General features: G+C 44.6%; 2 protein-coding genes across 2 annotated transcripts in view; both read left to right on the plus strand.

Moving 5' to 3' along the window:
* The first annotated feature begins 1,947 nt into the window (after nt 1–1,947).
* On the plus strand, nt 1,948–4,413 carry tnfrsf11b (tumor necrosis factor receptor superfamily, member 11b). Its single transcript, XM_083680761.1, has 4 exons — nt 1,948–2,042; nt 2,166–2,550; nt 2,687–2,860; nt 3,741–4,413. The coding sequence occupies exons 1-4, from the start codon at nt 2,040–2,042 to the stop codon at nt 4,058–4,060; spliced, it is 882 nt and encodes a 293-aa protein (XP_083536887.1). The 5' UTR covers nt 1,948–2,039; the 3' UTR covers nt 4,061–4,413.
* Nucleotides 4,414–12,561: 8,148 nt separating this feature from the next.
* The window catches only part of carmil1 (capping protein regulator and myosin 1 linker 1), a 28,033-nt gene continuing 19,541 nt past the window's right edge, over nt 12,562–21,053 (plus strand). The window contains exons 1-3 of the mRNA XM_083680745.1: nt 12,562–14,740; nt 16,601–16,698; nt 20,665–20,715. Coding sequence (XP_083536871.1) covers nt 14,701–14,740; nt 16,601–16,698; nt 20,665–20,715 — 189 coding nt within the window. The 5' untranslated portion in view covers nt 12,562–14,700. The remainder of the gene's footprint in view (nt 14,741–16,600; nt 16,699–20,664; nt 20,716–21,053) is intronic.

Consider the following 21,053-nt stretch of genomic DNA (forward strand, 5'->3'; position numbering starts at 1 on the left):
TATACAGTACCTGTCAAAAGTTATATATATATATATACAGTACCTGTCAAAAGTTTGGACACACCTTGCCAAGAGTGTGCAAAGCTGTCATCAAAGCAAAAGGTGGCTACTTTGAAGAATCTAAAATATAAAACATATTCTGGTTTGTTTAACACTTTTTTGTTTACTACATAATTCCATATGTGTTCCTTCATAGTTTTGATGTCTTCAAAATTAATCTACAATGTAGAAAATAATAAAAAATAAAGAAAAACCATTGAATGAGAAGGTGTGTCCAAACTTTTGACTGGTACTGTACGTCTACAGTATATGACCAATAGTGTGTTGGTGTGCACTTCTTTGTTTGTTTTTAGTCTTTAATTCCGTTAATTGTGATTCCACTAATATTTTGCTATTTTGTAAATTTCTTGTCAATATTTGCTATTTGTTTTTTCTGTCCCATGCACCAACCTCACCAAGTCAATTTCCTGTATGTGCAAATATACTACAAATAAAAGAATTCTGATTCTGATTCTGATTCTGATTCAATGAACTATTGATTTATGTATTATGTGACATTAAGTTTCTGCTATTGTTAATTCTCTTTCCTTGTGTCTTCTCGTCCTGTATTTCCATCTGCATATAGTAATAAATGACCCATATTCAAAGCTGTAAAATTATAAATGTGTTGTATTTCATTACAGCTTGCATTGGCTAAACGTTTCCTGTAACAAACTAATAAATGGAGATGTCACTGAAGGCCGTCCTGAAAGTGCTGACTGTGTCTGAGTGCTTCCAGATTCCTAACAACAGAACAAGTCCCTTCCACAGAAAGACAAAACATTTTTATTTCCGCTGTATCATGAGACCAGAGCACCATGGAATTGAGAGATTATTTCACCACATCGTAAATTATGGATGTGCTAAAGGTAAGCATGTGACATAATCAAAAGGCTCCCAGGGATTGGTACACGTGTGTACACTCACCGGCCACTTTATTAGGTACACCTGTTCAACTGCTCGTTAACGCAAATATCTAATCAGCCAATCACATGGCAGCAACTCAATGCATTTAGGCATGTAGACCTGGTCAAGACGACCTGCTGAAGTTCAAACCGAGCATCGGAATGGGGAAGAAAGGTGATTTAAGTGACTTTGAACGTGGCATGGTTGTTGGTGCCGGACGGGCTGGTCTGAGTATTTCAGAAACTGCTGATCTACTGGGATTTTCACGCACAACCATCTCTAGGGTTTACAGAGAATGGTCCGAAAAAGAGAAAATATCCAGTGAGCGGCAGTTCTCTGGGCGAAAATGCCTTGTTGATGCTAGAGGTCAGAGGAGAATGGCCAGACTAGTTTGAGATGATAGAAAGGCAACAGTAACTCAAATAACCACAGTAACTCAAATAACCACTCGGTCCAACCCGGTACTAGCAAGGTGTACCTAATAAAATGTACATTGTTGCAGAAACTCCTCCTCTCTTGTATTTAACCTGCATGGCTTGTATGGAAGAGAATCCCCTAGACACTGTGTCTAAGTTTTTTGGTATTCAAACACTGGGTACTTTGTAATTAAAATGTCCAAAAACAGCTCACAAAGTGGTCCCCCATGTTGTGAAATGTTTTGATAAGACGCCTCTGGCCTTCCATAAGTGCTAAGACATGTCATCACACCTCCCCTTTTCTGGAACAAGAAACAATTGCTCTTTTGGCTGAGTGCCTGTATGTCCATTAGCTTGATTGGACATTGTGTGCCAGTGTTTTCTTGGGGGGGGGGGGGGTTATGTGATCCTGTTCCTGTGTTGCAGTAAACTCTAAAAGCATCCTGCTCAGAATCTCCTTGTTGTTCTGTTGTGGTTCCACCAATCACGTGTCAGAGTGGAGTACAGGCAGGGAAAAGGGGAAGGAGAGGAGGAGTAGGAGGAGTAGGAGGAGAGGGCAGGGTGTGAGGGGCAGGGAAAAGGGGAAGTGGCAGGGATGTCCCTGTTAAAAGGCAACCTCCTGGCCTCATCAGGACCAGACAGCTCACTGATTGGACCCAGGGTGGAACGTCTTACAGAATGGTATGTGAATGCACCTTGCTTTGCATGGTTATTATAAATGTATTGTTATTTATCAAATATTTATCAAATATTAATTTGAAAAAAAACACCCAGGCTCCCTGACTGACAAGCTTATCTCCACAGATTATGTTGATGGCGATGTTAGTGATTGGCAGAGTGGGCGCCAGTATGTCCCTACAACACACCTTCCACAAGGAAGATCCCGACACCGGCAGTCTGTTGGTGTGTGACAGCTGTCCCCCGGGGACGTACCTCCGTGAGCCCTGCAGTGCTACTCGGAAGAGCGACTGCGCGCAGTGTCCAACCGGCTCCTACACCGAGATCTGGAACCACATCAACCGGTGTCTGCGCTGCCGCTTCTGCGCGGATAATAAAGTGGTGAAGCAGGCGTGCTCTTCGACCCTCGACTTCGTGTGCGAATGCAAGGAGGGTTACTTCTTCAATAAGAGAAACGAAGCTTGCGTTAAACATAGGGAATGTCATTCGGGATATGGAGTGAAATCTGAAGGTAGGGTAATTTGTTTTACGCACGTGAAAACTGCATTGAAATGTGTATGAAGTCACTTTATCTCACCTACAACCGATGCCAAAACCACTTTCATACGTACAGTAGACTTACATTACATATCCAAATCTTTTCACAGGTAACGCAGAGCAAGACACTGCGTGTGAAAAGTGTCCAGAGGGGATGTATTCCTCTACAATATCTGAGCTCACGACTTGTTCTGCGCACTCAAACTGCAGTCATGGACAGCACTTAGTGCTGAAAGGTTCCAGCTGGCACGATAACCTGTGTGCTTCCTGCAGCGATAACCGCGGTGAGTCACATTTTAAACCGTTTTCTTTTTCTTTTTGATGATGACCGATTAATCAATGAATGCCACGGCAGCCATTTTACGCCAGAAAGCTCACCACGTCAGCTATCAAAGTGGAGAGGGAGGTGAATGATGGCAATTATGAGTTTGGGAGTTTAGCCAGGAGGACACCGGGGTTATTACTGCCCCAACTATTGCGAAAAGTGCCATGGGATCTTTAGTGACCACAGAGAGTCAAGACCTTGGTGTAATAGGTCTCATCCGTAAGACAGCACCAGGGGAGGCTGGTGGAGGTAGAAATCGGAGGACGGGCTCATTGTAATGCACGGAATTAAATTAGGAATGGTATCACACGGTTGACACCATTCCTTATGAGCCTGTCCCCCAATTTCTACCTCCACCAGCCTCCTCTGGCCAGCACCCTATTCAGGGCATTGCCCCAGTCCCTGCCCTGAAGCATTAGGACCCCCCTAGCCTCTTCTGCTGAAAGCCCTATTTGACTAATTTCCGCCGAAGAACCAGACCCAAACTAAACTGCTTATAACATTAGAAATATGATGACCTGCAAAAGCAGGATGCCATTTGATAGGTAACACCTTGAAGTGGCAAGGAGATAAAGTAATTAATAATCAAATTAAAGCAGAATTTGGGACCGTCCGGCTTAAGAGACCAGAGGAAGGAGAGCCCTCCAACATTGCTAACAGCAGCCTGGCTGTTGTCCCATCCCAGGTCGACCAGGGCAAACAGCCTGCAGAATGATGAGCAGGGTGCTATGGAAATTGATTAGGCAAATCAATTGTCCGATTTATGTGTTTGTCTTCTACAGTATGTATGGTGATTTAACTCGGTCTACCTGTATGTTATTTATTTTGTCTTCTTCCAGATGGTGCTGACTATCTGAGAGAAATCCTTCCCGTTTTCTTCGCTCACCAGAAGATGACTCTGAGGAGGATGCGTCAGTTTGTGTACAAGCACCCAGCGGCAGGACAGACGAAGCTACCCAGAGGGGAAGTTATGAAACTTTGCAGGAAGGATCTCGACAACCTCGCAAACATGTGGGTCCAGAATGCAGGGAAAAAGCAGCTTAGGAAGCTGCCTGAGATGCTGCGGATGTTAGGGTCCAATATTGCTGCGAAAAAAATTGAACGCAAACTGCAGAGTATTGAGGAGCAGGTCAAACGCTGTGGCACGTCAGTGGACTGAAGACCTTTATTTTAAATAGTTCTTCTTTTTATTAAATGGAAAGGGGACACTTCTATCATGGATGTAATAGAATGTCAGTCATTGCATCTAGAGCGCTGTCTATGAATATGAGAGGTTATATATTTATGTATAGCCCCATCCCTCAGCAATACCAAAACAAGTGGCAGGGCTGCCATTTTGCTGAAAAACAAATCCTAGATTGTGGACTTAATGTTGGTCATTTTGTAAGTTATCTCCCTATGATACACTGACATTTGTCAGTAATTAAAAAATGTATGGTGTTTTTGTCACAAAATTATCAAATGGAAACATGTTGTATATCTAATTATCTGCCGTTTAAAGTAAAAGTTCTTACCTGCTTAAACCTCTTATGTCATTTTTGTTTAAAGTCAACATCCTCTCAAGTCACTTATTCAGACCGATAACAATTTACTATTAACGAAGTGATGCATTCAGGGTTTACACTGGTACATTTAAAAATACAGTCATGAGAAAAAGTTAGGACACCCCCCAAAATATTAAGTTATTCTCTTAAAAATATGGACATATCAATATGTTATCTTCTTTCTAACAATGTCTATAGATAAAGGGGATGTAATTGAACAAAAAACTATGAAAATGTAACTTTGTAATCATTTATTTAACGAAAAATTAACAATAATGCCAATTCCTACTGAGGAAAAAGTTAGGACACCCTATGCCCTAATAGCTAGTATTGCCCCCCTTGGCTGAAATAACCTCAATTAGACGTTTCTTATAACTGTCTACAGGTCTCTGACATCAATTGGGAGAAAGTTTTTCCCACTCCTCCTTGCAGAATTCTTTCAGCTGTGTGATGTTCGAGGGGTGTCTTGCATGCACAGCCAGTTTCAAATCAATCCACAGCATCTCAATAAGATTAAGATCCGGGCTTTGACTTGACCATTCCAGAACTCTCAATTTATTTTTCTTGAGTCATTCCTTGGTAGATTTACTGGAATGTTTTGGGTCATTGTCATGTTGCATGGTCCACATCTGCTTCAGCTTCAACTTTCGAACAGATGGTCTCACATTTTCCTCAAGCACCCTCTGATACAATACAAAATTCATAGTGGATTCTATGATGGTGAGCTGACCAGGCCCTGCTGCAGAAAAGCAGCCCCAAACCATGACATTTCCACCCCCATGCTTCACAGTTGGTATGAGGTTCTTGTTCTCAAATGCTGTCTTGGTTTTGCGCCAAACATGTCTACTCTTACTGTGCCCAAATAGTTCAACTTTGGATTCATCTGTCCAAAGCACATTGTTCCAGAAGTTCTGGTCTTTCTCTAGGTGTTCTCTGGCAAACTTTAGTCTTGCCCTGATGTTTTTTTTTGACAGCAGGGGTTTCCTCCTTGCACACCTCCCATGTAATGCAAACTTGTTCAGTCTCTTTCTTATGGTGGATGCATGTACTTTGACATCAATTGTGGCAAGAGATACCTGTAGGTCTCGTGATGACATTCTGGGATTGTTGGAGACTTCTTTAAGCATCTTTCGGTCAGCTCTTAGGCTGAACTTGCTTGGGCGGCCTGACCTGGCCATGTTGGTGGTGGTTTTAAATGTTCTCCACTTGTAAATTATTTTCCGGACAGTGGAATGGCCAATTTCGAATAGTTTGGAGATCTTTTTATATCCCTTCCCAGACTCATATGCATCTACAATTTTTCTTCTGAAGGCCTCAGAGAGCTCTTTTGATCTCGCCATGGTGATGCAACTCACTTCAACAATCAAGAGCAAACCAAACTAAATATCTGAGGTTTAAATAGGACAGGCTCCTCCAAAATCCTCTGTAACGATGTTCTAATCATTTGCACCTGATGTGGTGCTCTTTATTATAATTTTAGGCATTTTAAGTGGAACTAAATGTAGGGGTGTCCTAACTTTTTCCTCACAAGAAGATTGCATTTCTATTAATTACATTTTACCAATAATTTTTTAAATAATTTGTTTCAGTTGTATTTGTTTAGTTATATTACCTCAATTTTTCAATATTGTTCAAATGAATATCAAATGTCCATATGTTTGAATATGTTGAAGAAGACAAAGGTTTTCATAGGGTGTCCTAATTTTTTCTCATGACTGTACGTACAATATCATTTAATTGTTTAGGAACACGACTCCTCTCCTGTGTCCTCCACTCGCCTCAAGTCTAATCCTGACGTTCAAGTCTAACCCTGATGTTCAAGTCTAACCCTGATGTTCAAGTCCAACCCTGATGTTCAAGTCTAACCCTGATGTTCAAGTCCAACCCTGATGTTCAAGTCTAACCCTGATGTTCAAGTCTAACCCCAACGTTCAACAATGATAAACTCTTGTTTACAAGTGACACAAATAATCAGACGTTAGGACGTTGTTGTATGTGGAACAGTTTGGGTTAGGGTTAGATAAATAAACTAAGATGAAACAACACATTAGTCTGACATTGTAATACACAGTCATCGCCATGACAGCATAATGGCATAATCAGAAAGAATGAAAGCCACATGTCAGCCTGTTGGTTGAGCTATCCGAGAGACATGGAAAGTCACGCTCCTTTCAGATATGCACTAGGGAGCAGTGGAGGCTGGTGGAGGTAGAAATCGGAGGACGGGCTCATTGTAATGCATGGAATGGAATGAGGAATGGTATCAAATACAGCGTGCCTCTGCTGGTATTTACAGATGTCAATGCATTGCCCAAACACTATCACAATAACATCCTTTTTTGTGAAGCACATGGCCTTCAGATTACTGATCATTACACAGTACACACAGGGAACACTGAGTGCTTTTCATAGTTGAGGAAAAAGGAAATGAGAGCTGAGGGGAATTTGTGTTTTGGGAATTTGGGAATTTCTAAAGTTGTTAGTAAGGGGATGTTGGGACTGTTTATGTCTGATAGCTGTCTAGTACTAATATTTATAGTAGTACATCACAGTTTTTATGTGCATTGGTCGTACATTTCGATACAATTACAATTTTCTGTCGGAACCGCCATGTTTAAAAAAAACGAAAAAAAAAAAAAAAACAGTCCATGACATTTACATTTATGGCATTTAGCAGACGCCTTTATCCAAAGTGACTTACAACAATACATTTGTTTAAGTAAGTGAATCATCTATCCATCAGTCATCATAAGACAAAGTAATCAATGCTCACACCAGGGGCCGTTGGCAGTCGTAATTTTTTAATTATTTATTAACAGGAGAGAACTTGTACAGGGGGGAAGTAGGGGTGAAGAGGTCTCAAGGGTTAGGGTTAGTACAGGGGGGGTAGTGGGGGTGAAGAGGTCTCAAGGGTTGGGGTTAGGGTTAGTACAGGGAGGGTAGTGGGGGTGAAGAGGTCTCTAGGGTTAGGGTTAGTACAGGGGGGGTAGTGGGGGTGAAGAGGTCTCAAGGGTTGGGGTTAGGGTTAGTACAGGGAGGGTAGTGGGGGTGAAGAGGTCTCTAGGGTTAGGGTTAGTACAGGGGGGTAGTGGGGGTGAAGAGGTCTCTAGGGTTAGGGTTAGGGTTAGTACAGGGGGGGTAGTGGGGGTGAAGAGGTCTCAAGGGTTGGGGTTAGGGTTAGTACAGGGGGGGTAGTGGGGGTGAAGAGGTCTCTAGGGTTGGGGTTAGGGTTAGTACAGGGAGGGTAGTGGGGGTGAAGAGGTCTCTAGGGTTAGGGTTAGGGTTAGTACAGGGAGGGTTAGGGTTAGTACAGGGGGGGTAGTGGGGGTGAAGAGGTCTCTAGGGTTGGGGTTAGGGTTAGTACAGGGGGGGTAGTGGGGGTGAAGAGGTCTCTAGGGTTGGGGTTAGGGTTAGTACAGGGAGGGTTAGGGTTAGTACAGGGGGGTAGTGGGGGTGAAGAGGTCTCTAGGGTTGGGGTTAGGGTTAGTACAGGGAGGGTTAGGGTTAGTACAGGGGGGGTAGTGGGGGTGAAGAGGTCTCTAGGGTTGGGGTTAGGGTTAGTACAGGGAGGGTTAGGGTTAGTACAGGGGGGTAGTGGGGGTGAAGAGGTCTCTAGGGTTGGGGTTAGGGTTAGTACAGGGAGGGTTAGGGTTAGTACAGGGGGGTAGTGGGGGTGAAGAGGTCTCTAGGGTTGGGGTTAGGGTTAGTACAGGGAGGGTTAGGGTTAGTACAGGGGGGTAGTGGGGGTGAAGAGGTCTCTAGGGTTGGGGTTAGGGTTAGTACAGGGAGGGTTAGGGTTAGTACAGGGGGGTAGTGGGGGTGACAACACTCAAACTCAACTCTGAAATGTTCAACTTTGCCAACGGCAATGTAAAATGTCTCAGTTTCAATAGAAAAAATACATACAACTTATGAAGAGCTTTTCTAAGACCCAAATACGCTTTACAAAAAGAAGCGAGCTGCACAGAGAACGAATAAATACAAATAAAATAAAATAAAAACAGGTGATACCAAAAAGAATATGATAAATCCAGTAACCCAGGTGGGAGGATGGGAAGCAGGGGAGGAGTGAGGAGTGTTTTTGCAGCAGGGTGGGAAAGGGAGGGACGGGTTTCAACACTGCAGAGGTGGAAGAATGAGACTTTGACTGCGTTGCTCCTGTGGCGACAGGATGAGAGGGGACGGAACAACGGTTGCATGCGTGGGGGAGGGTCCTACAGCGGTGACATCGCTGATGAGATAACTTTGTTCTGGACGGTTTGGGTGCCAGTGTGGCAGGTGGCAGAGTCGGAGGTCCTGCCGTTTGGCTGAATGGAGCGTTTTCTATTGGCGAGGTAGGAGAGGAGCCAGCGGAGTGCAGTGCCCTCAATGGCCAATGCAGCCTGGTGAGTAGGACATCAGCATGGTGAGGAGGACATCAGCATGGTGAGTAGGACATCAGCATGGTGAGTAGGACATCAGCATGGTGAGTAGGACATCAGCATGGTGAGGAGGACATCAGCCTGGTGAGGAGGACATCAGCATGGTGAGTAGGACATCAGCATGGTGAGTAGGACATCAGCATGGTGAGGAGGACATCAGCCTGGTGAGGAGGACATCAGCATGGTGAGTAGGACATCAGCCTGGTGAGTAGGACATCAGCCTGGTGAGGAGGACATCAGCCTGGTGAGGAGGACATCAGCCTGGTGAGGAGGACATCAGCATGGTGAGGAGGACATCAGCATGGTGAGTAGGACATCAGCCTGGTGAGGAGGACATCAGCCTGGTGAGTAGGACATCAGCATGGTGAGTAGGACATCAGCATGGTGAGTAGGACATCAGCATGGTGAGTAGGACATCAGCATGGTGAGTAGGACATCAGCATGGTGAGGAGGACATCAGCCTGGTGAGGAGGACATCAGCATGGTGAGTAGGACATCAGCCTGGTGAGTAGGACATCAGCCTGGTGAGGAGGACATCAGCCTGGTGAGGAGGACATCAGCCTGGTGAGGAGGACATCAGCATGGTGAGTAGGACATCAGCCTGGTGAGGAGGACATCAGCCTGGTGAGGAGGACATCAGCCTGGTGAGGAGGACATCAGCATGGTGAGTAGGACATCAGCATGGTGAGTAGGACATCAGCATGGTGAGTAGGACATCAGCATGGTGAGTAGGACATCAGCCTGTTGGTTGAGCTATCCGAGAGACATGGAAAGTCACGCTCCTTTCAGATATGCACTAGGGAGCAGTGGAGGCTGGTGGAGGTAGAAATCGGAGGACGGGCTCATTGTAATGCATGGCATGGAATGAGGAATGGTATCAAATACAGCGTGCCTCTGCTGGTATTTACAGATGTCAATGCATTGCCCAAACACTATCACAATAACATCCTTTTTTGTGAAGCACATGGCCTTCAGATTACTGATCATTACACTGTACACACAGGGAACACTGAGTGCTTTTCATAGTTGAGGAAAAAGGAAATGAGAGCTGAGGGGAATTTGTGGGGATGTTGGGACTGTTTATGTCTGACTGTGTCAAACGCTCTGACACAATAAGGAGGATGAGGGCAACAGTCAGCAGTTGAGAGGAGGTCATTGACAACTTTGATGACGGCAGTTTCAGTACTGTGGAGTGGGTAGAATTCAGACTGTAGGGGTGTAAACAGGTCATTGGTGGTCATGAAGACTTGGAGTTGGGAGGTGACAAGGCAGTGGTAGTTGTTCCCGGAACTGGGATCGCGACCCGGTTTCATAAGTATTGGAGTGACGGCGGCAGTTCTGTAGACAGAGGGAACAGTTCCATGAGCCAGAGGCAGGTTGAAGATGATAGTGAGGTAGGGGCAGGGTGAAGATGATAGTGAGGTAGGGGCAGGGTGAAGATGATAGTGAGGTAGGGGCAGGGTGAGGTAGGGGCAGGTTGAAGATGATAGTGAGGTAGGGGCAGGGTGAGGTAGGGGCAGGTTGAAGATGATAGTGAGGTAGGGGCAGGGTGAGGTAGGGGCAGGTTGAAGATGATAGTGAGGTAGGGGCAGGGTGAGGTAGGGGCAGGTTGAAGATGATAGTGAGGTAGAGGCAGGGTGAAGATGATAGTGAGGTAGGGGCAGGGTGAGGTAGGGGCAGGTTGAAGATGATAGTGAGGTAGGGGCAGGGTGAAGATGATAGTGAGGTAGGGGCAGGTTGAAGATGATAGTGAGGTAGGGGCAGGTTGAAGATGATAGTGAGGTAGGGGCAGGTTGAAGATGATAGTGAGGTAGGGGCAGGGTGAGGTAGGCAAGCCTTGGTCAGAGTGGTTTAATTTCCAAATAAAATGTCTGTTCTCTGTGGCTCAGTTGGTAAAGCATGGTGCTAACAATGCTTAGGATGGGGGTTCGATTCCCGCTGGGACCATCTATACTGAAGCATGTATGGACTCACTGCTGCCAAATGGCATATATTATAAACGTACTCAATACAGCAGACTCATTTCCTGACAAGTGCACAAGTAGATCTCTAGCGTGGGCAATTCTATTTCAGTTCAGTCAGTTTCAGGGAATGAATCGCAATTTCTATTCAAAAACTGAAAAGGGCCGCTTGATTTCTTAAGAATTTTTCAATTCTTTGATTAGAAATTCAATTCACTTCCTCAGTTGACTGCATTGAAATGGAATTGACCCCATGCAGATTCTGTATCTCCACAAAATGTATTTGACAATAACATACAGTGTAATATACTGTGTAATATACTGTGTAATATACTGTATATAATATACTGTATATATACTGTGCGTGCCAGGTGCACTATTTTGCATCTAGTTATCTGGCGTACAAAGTACATCTTGTTGCTGTCACGAAACCTGTTTCCCTGAATGTTGTTCTATGGCACCTAAACCACAGCTAGACTATTCAGTCTATACAAATTAGACAGTGAAGGTTCAGGTGAATTTGATTATCAGCCCACCACTTCCTAGAAATCCACGAGGTGATTGTAAACATGACGTAAACAGGAAGCCGCGTAGAAAACTAAACATCAATTATACATAAATGAAGAACATCAAAACATCCTAAAACATAATACAAATCAGTAAGGTGGCCTCATTTCATTATGTTGAAAGGTTCTCATGGCAACCTTAGTCTTCCTGTGAGCAAAGTTTAGTGAAACATCTCTGCGACACATTCCTGAACCTCAACACTCAATGACACATTGTTTACCTTTGGTTTGTAAAAACGGTGACACCACCAAGGCAAGTATCTACGTTGGTCATGTTTATCGTCCGTCTGACAATTTGTATAAAAAGATCATGCGGGTGGAACTAGAGCTAAAATTAGCCAACCTGTTTTGCAAGTGGCAACATCAAGGGTTAGGGTTAGGGTTACTGCTTTTCCTGTGTACAGCTCAGAGATAAGTATGCATGTCTACGTGTACGACGTGGAGTCTTAGTGGCCGACCTGAGGGCAGTTTTCAGAACATTTAATCCACGTAAAAAGGCATTCTGCATTATGCTGCGTAGTGTCTGGAAAAGATATTCATCCTCTGCACCAATGCTCCTCAGCCTATTTGACTCTTTTAAAGGGGCAATCTGGGATTGGTATTATATATAGACATTGATTCTTGAAGAACAATTTATAAATGCCTTGTGTGATTAGTTCAACTGTCTTACCTGTCAACTGTCTTACTTCTCAGAACCCAAAATATATGTTTGTTTTACTGTATTGTATGTAGGCCTAAACAATGCCATTGTAAAAACACTGTATAGCTTCAAAATATGGTTCAAACGATCATTTTGATCTCATGGATGGTCAGCCCATGCATCCACAGCTCCGTCTATGAATTTGAGGGTGGTTATATTTCTCCAGACCCGTCCCTCTGCTGTTAACTAGTGGTGGGGAGATCACTTTGTTGCTGTTTGAATCCCAGATTGCCCCTTTAAAGCCAGATTAATCGTCTTGCATAGCAAAAATATGTGTTCTGGCACCATGTTTCTGAGAGAGGTTGTCCAGCTCAGTGTTAATGGCCTGTAGCACTCCACTAACTAACTGCACTCCTGTGACATCTCAACTGTTCCATCTTTCACAATATTGTCTGCTATGTTGTGGACACTTAATGAACTACAAGCATAAAAACGACGGTGTCGTCAAAAGACTTGGTCTATTGGTCGTTGTTATGGGAAGGCGATGAATGTTCACAGTCCTTCAAGGGATGTTCCACTTCTTAAAATATGTGTTTCTGGTTTGACCCTGACCTGTAGTTGATTAGCTCAAACAGTGTTTTAGTTTCATCATTAGCTTCCTTTATACTGAGCAGCTGTATGTAGGTCCCGTAAGGCCCCAGTCATTCTGGATTCATGTCCAAGACACCTTGCAGATCCAGCTCCAATCCAACTCATGTTATGAGTAACCCTAACCCTAACCCTAACCCTAACCCAAGACACCTTGCAGATCCAGCTCCAATCCAACTCATGTTATGAGTAACCCTAACCCTAACCCTAACCCTAACCCAAGACACCTTGCAGACACCAGACACTCCAACTCATGTTATGACAGAGTCCCTCTCTGAAGACTTTATTATATTTACATCTTTACATTTATGCCATTTAGCAGACGCCTTTATCCAAAGCGACTTACAACAAATACATTTGTTTAAGTAAGTGAATCATCTATCCATCAGTCATCATAAGACAAAGTAATCAATGCTCAGACCAGGGGCCGTAGGCAGTCTTAATGCCAGAAGGATTTTTTTTATTATTTTTTATTATTTATTAACAGGAGAGAACTTGTACAGGGGGGTAGTGGGGGTGAAGAGGTCTCAAGGGTTGGGGTTAGGGTTAGTACAGGGGGGGTAGTGGGGTTTAAGAGGTCTTTAGGAGGGACTGTTAAGATGTAGCCTGAAGAGATGGTTTTCAATCTACGGCGGAAGATCGGTAGTGACTCTGCAGTCCTGACAGTGGTGGGAAGCTCGTTCCACCAGCGGGGCGCCAGGACAGTGAAAAAGCACTTTGTCTGCATTATTGTTCTGAAAAGTCATTTTGTTGTGATGTACAGTAATACACTTTAGCATTTTCATTGTTAAGCCACAATGTAGGGTCTTCAGGAAGATCAAGACTCATTCTCCAGTGCCATGCAATTGCTATTCTTTCAACAAGGCCTGTTGCATTAGAGATTGGAAACATGTGCCAGAATCATTCAGAATATCATCACATTTAATTTAATTTATGATACCAATGGTACTGAATAGTTGGTAAATGACTTACATAAATGACTTACATAAATGACTTACATAAATGACTTACATAAATGTAAATGTTGAGAGTCGGACGATGATGATCAGTTCTAAACGATTTGGCTGTGTTCAAATAAAAAAATAAAATCTAATCAAATGTTATTGGTGTTATTGGTGGACATGTACACAATATACAAGACACAGGATAATGAAATGCTTTAGGGGAAGCAACTCCTCAACAGTGCAACAATCAACACTAACAATTAACAGTGCAATAACAATAACAATAATAATATTAATAATAGAAAAGAAAAGAAAAAAAATAGCAATAGCATAAGGTGGCACAGAACAGCAGCAGAAACGCAACAATATGTAAGAAGCACTGTGAAGGTTCCTCTGATGGTAACACATGTGAGGACACCAGTGGTGATGCTGTGGTGTGCTATAAATACCTGTCATATGAGACAAATGAGAGACTCTTATCTTATATTTGTGTTTCCAACAATCAGTGAGTAAATATAGTCAGCCTTGTTTGCCCAGAACCCGTCCATGGAGTCAGAGGTGGTCGTAAGGGTGACTGGTGTGTGTGTGTGTGTGTGTTGATGGTGGTCGATGGCCTGGTCGTCTGTAGTCTGGTGCCTGGGGTCTACTTCACACCTGCCACCAGATGGCTCGTTTTCCCTGCTGCGGTGGTGGAGGTCGACCGTGTCTTACCTTTCTCTGAGAAAGGAGGGATCATTATTCACGACTTGACTGAAAAATGTGTAATTCTTCCCTCTGTAGTGACATCGAGTGCGGCTTCGCATTTAAAAAGCGTTAGTCTGTTATCTTCCATTTCCTAAGGTTGTTGACTTTTATTCGGTCATTTCAAAGCTGAAGACTGTTAAGTGTCTTCACAATAACGAGCTTTTCTGAAGGAATGGAGAGTAGACAGGTCCCTCCGTAGTCAACAAACTCCACTTGTTACCGGAGAACTTTTCGGTTTCAGACCGCCGTCATTTCCATCCATGTCCTGCTTTTCATAATCTTTGTCGTTGTGCCTGTTTTTGACTTTCACAACTCTCCAAAATTGGCAAATATGACAGAAGAAACTACGGATTTTCCTAAAGAATTGCTTGGTAAGATAAATAAACGTTTTTAAAAGTCAAACATTGCCTTACAATGATCATGTGACAGGACTGTCATTGTGCGAATCTATTCATTTTAAATGAAAAATGACTTTATTTGAAACAATTGGTGCTTTTTCTAACTGGATGTTTAACGTGTTTTCGGTTGCACCTGATTGCCTTCACGGTGTTACGGGAACCCAGGTTCGGTACCAGGTCGGTAGAGCCTGGAGGTGTGTCCTCCGTTAGCAGCCTGTGGCGACGTCTTGCTATCCTCACACACACGGACAGTCAGGACACAGTCAGGACACACACACACACACATCCCCAGAAACACTAAATACCTTATCCAGACCAGTCATTTCACAGTGGGGTATTCTTCCTCAGGGACATGGGAGGTTGGTTATCAAAGGGCATTTCTATGTAATAATATTCATCATGAGGGGGAGAAAGAGCAGCTCTGTCAGGCCTAGTCTGTATACAGGGGCTGCAGTTATCATTGGTTTTCAGAAATATGTGCGCAGATTTGTTTATGGCATACAATCAAATGAGTGTGAACAGCTAAACTCTTTGGTTTTGGCTTTAAAAACAGATATATAGAAACTGATGACAGCAAGTCGTCCTCTTGAGAAACCACAGATATCTAACAAAAACAACTAACCCTAAAACTAACCCTAACAATAACACTCAACAACAACCCCTGTTGACTACACCTAGTGGTACATTCCTAACTTCATCTCCTTCAAAGCAGTCTTCTGAGCCAAGTATTTCATAATGTTTAATCTGGATCAGGGTGATTCTTTTTTGCTATCCAGGATCAAATCAAATCTCTGGCGTGGCCGCAGTCTGGATCATTCTGATCTGGATTGAAAGATTTGAAATACTGGGCCCCGGGCCTTCTTTGATCTCAGTCTGTTATGACCTCATGCCCAGAGAGAGGAGAATTCCTAGGTGATTCCATCAAGCCTTTGTTCCCATCAAGCCGTTGTGCCAGGAATCACTGAAAAACAGGACTGCTAAGGTTAGATATGCTTCATGAGAACAGACTGACCCCAGTCCTTCCTCAGCTGGCCTTCTTAAAGGGAAGTTTCTCCATATTGCAAGCTAGTGGAATAATCTGTGTGGTGTGCAAAATAAAGATCTATCAACAATTGATGAGGTTTCGTTAGAATTATATTGAAAGTGTATGATACAGTTCCTCATTCCATTTTATGCATTACAATGAGCCCGTCCTCTGATTTCTACCTTCGCCAGCCTCCCCTGAAGTCAACGGTGGGCCATTTAAAAAAGAAAACGCCACAATGTGACCCTGTGAACGGTGGCTGAGCCAGAGCCCAGAGCTCTGTTCCCCCTGGGGGGGGGTGTTCCTCCTGGGGGGGTGTTCCCCTGGGGGGGTGTTTCCCCTGGGGGGGGGGGGGTGTTCCTCCTGGGGGGGTGTTCCCCTGGGGGGGTGTTCCTCCTGGGGGGTGGGGGGGTGTTCCTCCTGGGGGGGTGTTCCCCCTGGGGGGGTGTTCCTCCTGGGGGGTGGGGGGGTGTTCCCCTGGAGGGGTGTTCCCCCTGGGGGGTGGGGGGGTGTTCCACCTGGGGGGGTGATCCCCCTGGGGGGGTGTTCCCCTGGGGGGGTGCATCTGTGTTGTCTCCTTCTCCCCAACGATTGATTGGATTGGATTCCGTGGCTAATAGAACATGGTTGTTAATAACATGGTTGTTAATAGAACATGGTTGTTAATAACATGGTTGTTAATAGAACATGGTTGTTAATAACATGGTTGTTAATAGAACATGGTTGTTAATAACATGGTTATTAATAGAACATGGTTGTTAATAACATGGTTATTAATAACATGGTTTGTTTGTTTGTCTTCCTCCTAGAGAGTGTGAGGGATGCTGTGGGACGGAACATCAAGGTCATCCTGAAGAAGAGGGTCAAACAGGAGGTCAAAGGTGACAAGGTGGAAAACCGAGTTCTGGTAAGACTTCAGGAATCGTTTGTTCTAACAGACCTCTGGCTGTGACTGGCCTACCTAGCCCAGTGTAACTGAGTTGAGATGGTCTGTGGGTCATTATGAATCCTGAACCAGGGGTTCTGTGGGTCATTATCAAGCCTGAACCAGGGGTTCTGTGGGTCATTATCAAGCCTGAACCGGGGGTTCTGTGGGTCATTATCAAGCCTGAACCAGGGGTTCTGTGGGTCATTATCAAGCCTGAACCGGGGGTTCTGTGGGTCATTATGAATCCTGAACCAGGGGTTCTGTGGGTCATTATCAAGCCTGAACCGGGGCTAGGTAAACACCACATAGAACACTTGGCTCTCTAGGTGGAGAGTGTTCTGGAACTCTTTGGCAGTTGGTGGGTTTAGTCATGTTTCTGTTTCTGTGTGACCTGTCACATGGAGATCATGGCCTGTAGTTATTTAATTGACACGATTAAATGCAGCTTTAAATCCAGTCCTGTATGTATGCACTACTGGAAGGGCACTACTTGTCGTTCTTAACTTAACTTCTTCATTTGTCTTAACCTGCAGCAGGGGAGGCTGGTGGAGGCAGAAATCGGAGGACAGGCTCATTGTAATGCATGGAATGGAATGAGGAATGCTATCAAACACGTTTGATACAACTCCTCATTCCATTCCGTGCATTACAACGAGCCCGTCCTCCGATTTCTGCCTCCACCAGCCTCCCCTGCTGTCTACAGGTGCTATTCAGCTTTACCTCATCCTCTGCAACTCCTACCAACCTCAACGTGAGGTCTGAACCCTGTTCTGTTCAACCCTGGGCCAACAAGGTCGTGAAAGGTCATTGACCCAACTTTCTCAAAAGAGACATCCGAGCCCTTCGGCCCTTCGGTGGGTAATTGCGTAAGAGGAGGAACAATAGTGAAGGGGTGGGGGTGGGAGTACTGGGGGGAGGGGGGGGGGGGGGGGAGTACTGGGGGGAGTACTGGGGGGTTATGGTCTTCTCCAGTTGCATGTAACTGCATGTCTCTCAGCTCCACAGTGACACTCCCTGCTGTGGTTTTACCACCTGGTTCTGGGTGAAAGAGATTAGGAAATCTAAGCTTGCTGGAGACTCTTGGCACAATGATATTTATTATTTTCTGCCGTCGGAGCAAACAGAACTCAGGGGACTTGAGTAAACACAGGCCAGGGCAGGAATGTTAATAGATACGCAGATGAGTTGTTCAGCGAAATAGCTGGCCAGCCACTTCTTTTTGTGGAAAATGAAGAGAGGGCGGGAGGGGCGGGGGGGGGGGGGGGGGGGGGGGGGGCTGGGGAAATGTGACTCTCAAATTCTCAGAATCACCGTGCTCTGGATGCATGTCTGTGATCTTGAAATAATCATAATTTGAAACATTTCAAAGTTACACATTTTTTGTTTACAAAGAAAAGATATGTACACACTAGACTGTGTTCTGAAGCAGTGCATTCACGGGTCGTTCCTTTGTGAGGTTCTGCGTTACAGTGGTATGTTGGCTCCTCACCAATCATGTCTCGACTTGACACAGAATTTACCCCCCAGGGCACTGACAACCTCAGACTCCGACAAATACCCCAACACCACATTCCTGGGCCTTGCGAAAAGATGTTGCTGTTAATCCATGTATGAAATGGTCAAGTGTGTGTGTGTGTGTGTGTGTGTGTGTGTGTGTGTGTGTGTGTGTGTTTTATGGGAGCATGTGTGTGCTTGTGTACAGTACATGCCTATGTGAACAGGCACACGTGTGTGTGTGTGTGTGTGTGTGTGTGTGTGTGTGTGTGTGTGTGTGTCCTTGCGGTGTCCTCTCATACACACCTGACATATCACAGGAGCTCAAAGCAGCAACAGATTGTTCAGTGTTGAGTGGGCGTGGCCGCAGGCCTTGCACCCTCCCATTGGCTCAGACCTCGCTTTGGTCGATGCTCATATTTGGCCTTGAGAGACCTCACCATCCCAACATTCCACAGCTATCTGCCCCAGTCAGCCCTCTCTCTCCAGACACACTTTCACTCTGGAAGTCCATGGTCCTAATATAAGCTCCATTTTGAATTCAAATAACTTTCTTGAACCCCCATAAATTCAGTTCACCACCATTCCAATTTGTTAACATTTGTTATCCCAGAATCTAGAATGTAACAATAAGTTAATGCAGTACGTGAAACTGTATAATCATTTATTTGTCGCCCGAAAGTGTTGTTCTTCTACAGTGGTTCTGTGCAGGTCCAGGTACTGGTACTGGTACTGGTACTGCTAACACGCCTCTGGACGCATTACTCCCTTGGTGATTGGTTGAGTAGTTGAATCAGGGGTGTGGTGGTGGACGTAGGACAGGCTCAATGGAAGTCATGGAACTGAATGACGAACGGTATCTTCAAACTGACACCATTCCTTATTCCGTTCCGCGCATTACAATGAGCCGTCCTCTGATTTCTACCCTGTGTATGTCTAGGACCAAGACTGGAGGACACTGCCTGAATGTCTCTGCCTTTCTTTAAACATTTGTATTCCAGCATCCAGTATGTTTATGCTCCCTGTTGAAAGCAGCAGCTGCAGACCTGCTGGAGAGATTTAGTCTCTCTGGCCTTTGGTTTCAGCCACACTGTCCATCCTTTGTTGGACCGTCTCAGTCAGGGTTAGGGAGGAGCCCTCTGGCTCGCACATGTGCTCCTGTTTTGTTGGTCTGATGTCAGTTCGGCAGCCTCAGAAACGTGCATCTGTGGCCTGGGGTGGTCCAGGGGTCCCTCCTGGGGTGGTCCAGGGGTCCCTCCTTAAGACCTCTTCACCCCCCAGTACCCCTCTGTATAGTTCTTCTACTGTTAATAATAAAAAAATAAAAAAAGTCACTTTCTTTCTTCTAGCATTGTGACTGCCAATGTCACCTGGTAGATTTTTGCTCATGATGACTGATGGATAGATGATTCACTTACTTTAGACAAATGTACTTGTTGTAAGTCGCTTTGGATAAAAGCATCTGCTAAATGTCAAAAATGTAAACGGAGGAGAGGACATGAGGAGTGGTGTTCCTAACAATTGGGCTAAACTTAGCCCCAATATAGGCAGGGCAGTAAATCGGAATTCAAACACCTACACTCAAGAAACACTTTATTAGGAACACTATACTAATACTGGGTAGGGCCTCCCTTTGCTCTCAAAACAGCCTAAATTCTTTGTGGCATTGATTCCACAAGATGTTGGAAACATTCCTTTGAGATTCTGGTCCATGATGACATGATTGCATCACGCAATTCCTGCAGATTTTTCAGGTGCACTTTCAAGCTGTGAATCTCCCGTTCTACCACATCCTAAAGGTGTTCTATTGGATTCAGATCCGGTGACTGGGAAGGCCACTGAAGAACACTGAACTCATTGTCATATTCATGAAACCAGTTTGAGATGACTTTTGCTTTGTGACCTGGTGCATTATCATGCTGAAAGTAGCCATTAGAAGATGGGTCAATTGTGGCCATGAAGGGATGCACATGATCAGCAACAATACTCAAATAGGCTGTGGCATTCAAGCGATGATTGATTGGTATTAACAGGTCTAAAGTGTGCCAAGAAAACATTCCCCACACCATTCCACCACCTCCACCATGAGAAGGTGTACAGGTGTTCCACCACCTCCACCATGAGAAGGTGTACAGGTGTTCCTAATAAAGTGTTCAGTGAGTGTATAACATTCCACTTCCAATAATTTCCAAAAGGCGAAAATGATCTGTTTCATATTTTTAAAACCTCTAAAAGCTTTGGTCTCAGTAGGACCTCCCAGCCTAAATAAAGGTTAATAATAAAAAGATAGTAAATAGTTGGATTGTCAGACATTTTGGAGCTCTGTGTTGGGCTTCTTCTGATCTCTCCTTTTCTCCTCTCCTTCTCTCCTTCTCTCCTTCTCTTCTCTCCTCCTCTCCTTCTCTCCTTCTCTCCTCTCCTTCTCTCCTTCTCTCCTTCTCTCCTCCACAGGCTCTCGCTTTCCACCGTGCCTTCCTGCTGACCACACGTCTCCCCTGCAAGGTAAGGTGTGTGTGTGTGTGTGTGTGTGTCTGTGTGTGTCTGACACCTTATTAACTGTTACACTTAATCATTCTTGAAAAATAGGGTTAGGCTTAGGGTAAGTATTGTCTAACACAGCGTTTCCCAACCGCTGTGTGCCGCGAGAGATTGTTGGGTGTGCCGTGAGAAATTATCCAATTTCACTTTTTTTTAATTAACATGTATTAATTATTATCTGCAAATAATATGCCATTGTCGAGTGTCTGTGCTGTAATATAGTGACTGGCAGAGTAATGTAATATTCGTCCGGGTGGCAGCAGGTAGCTAATTGCCTCGTTCCTTCTTAGAGACAAGAGAAT

Source organism: Argentina silus, assembly GCF_951799395.1.
Source record: "Argentina silus genome assembly, chromosome: 11".
Lineage (NCBI taxonomy): Eukaryota > Metazoa > Chordata > Actinopteri > Argentiniformes > Argentinidae > Argentina > Argentina silus.

Bases quoted from the DNA above. Each gene is read 5' to 3' on its own strand.
- tnfrsf11b (XM_083680761.1), top strand. The intron at 2,551-2,686 runs GTAGGGTAATTT...ATCTTTTCACAG, and splicing joins ATATGGAGTGAAATCTGAAG to GTAACGCAGAGCAAGACACT. The intron at 2,861-3,740 runs GTGAGTCACATT...GTCTTCTTCCAG, and splicing joins TTCCTGCAGCGATAACCGCG to ATGGTGCTGACTATCTGAGA.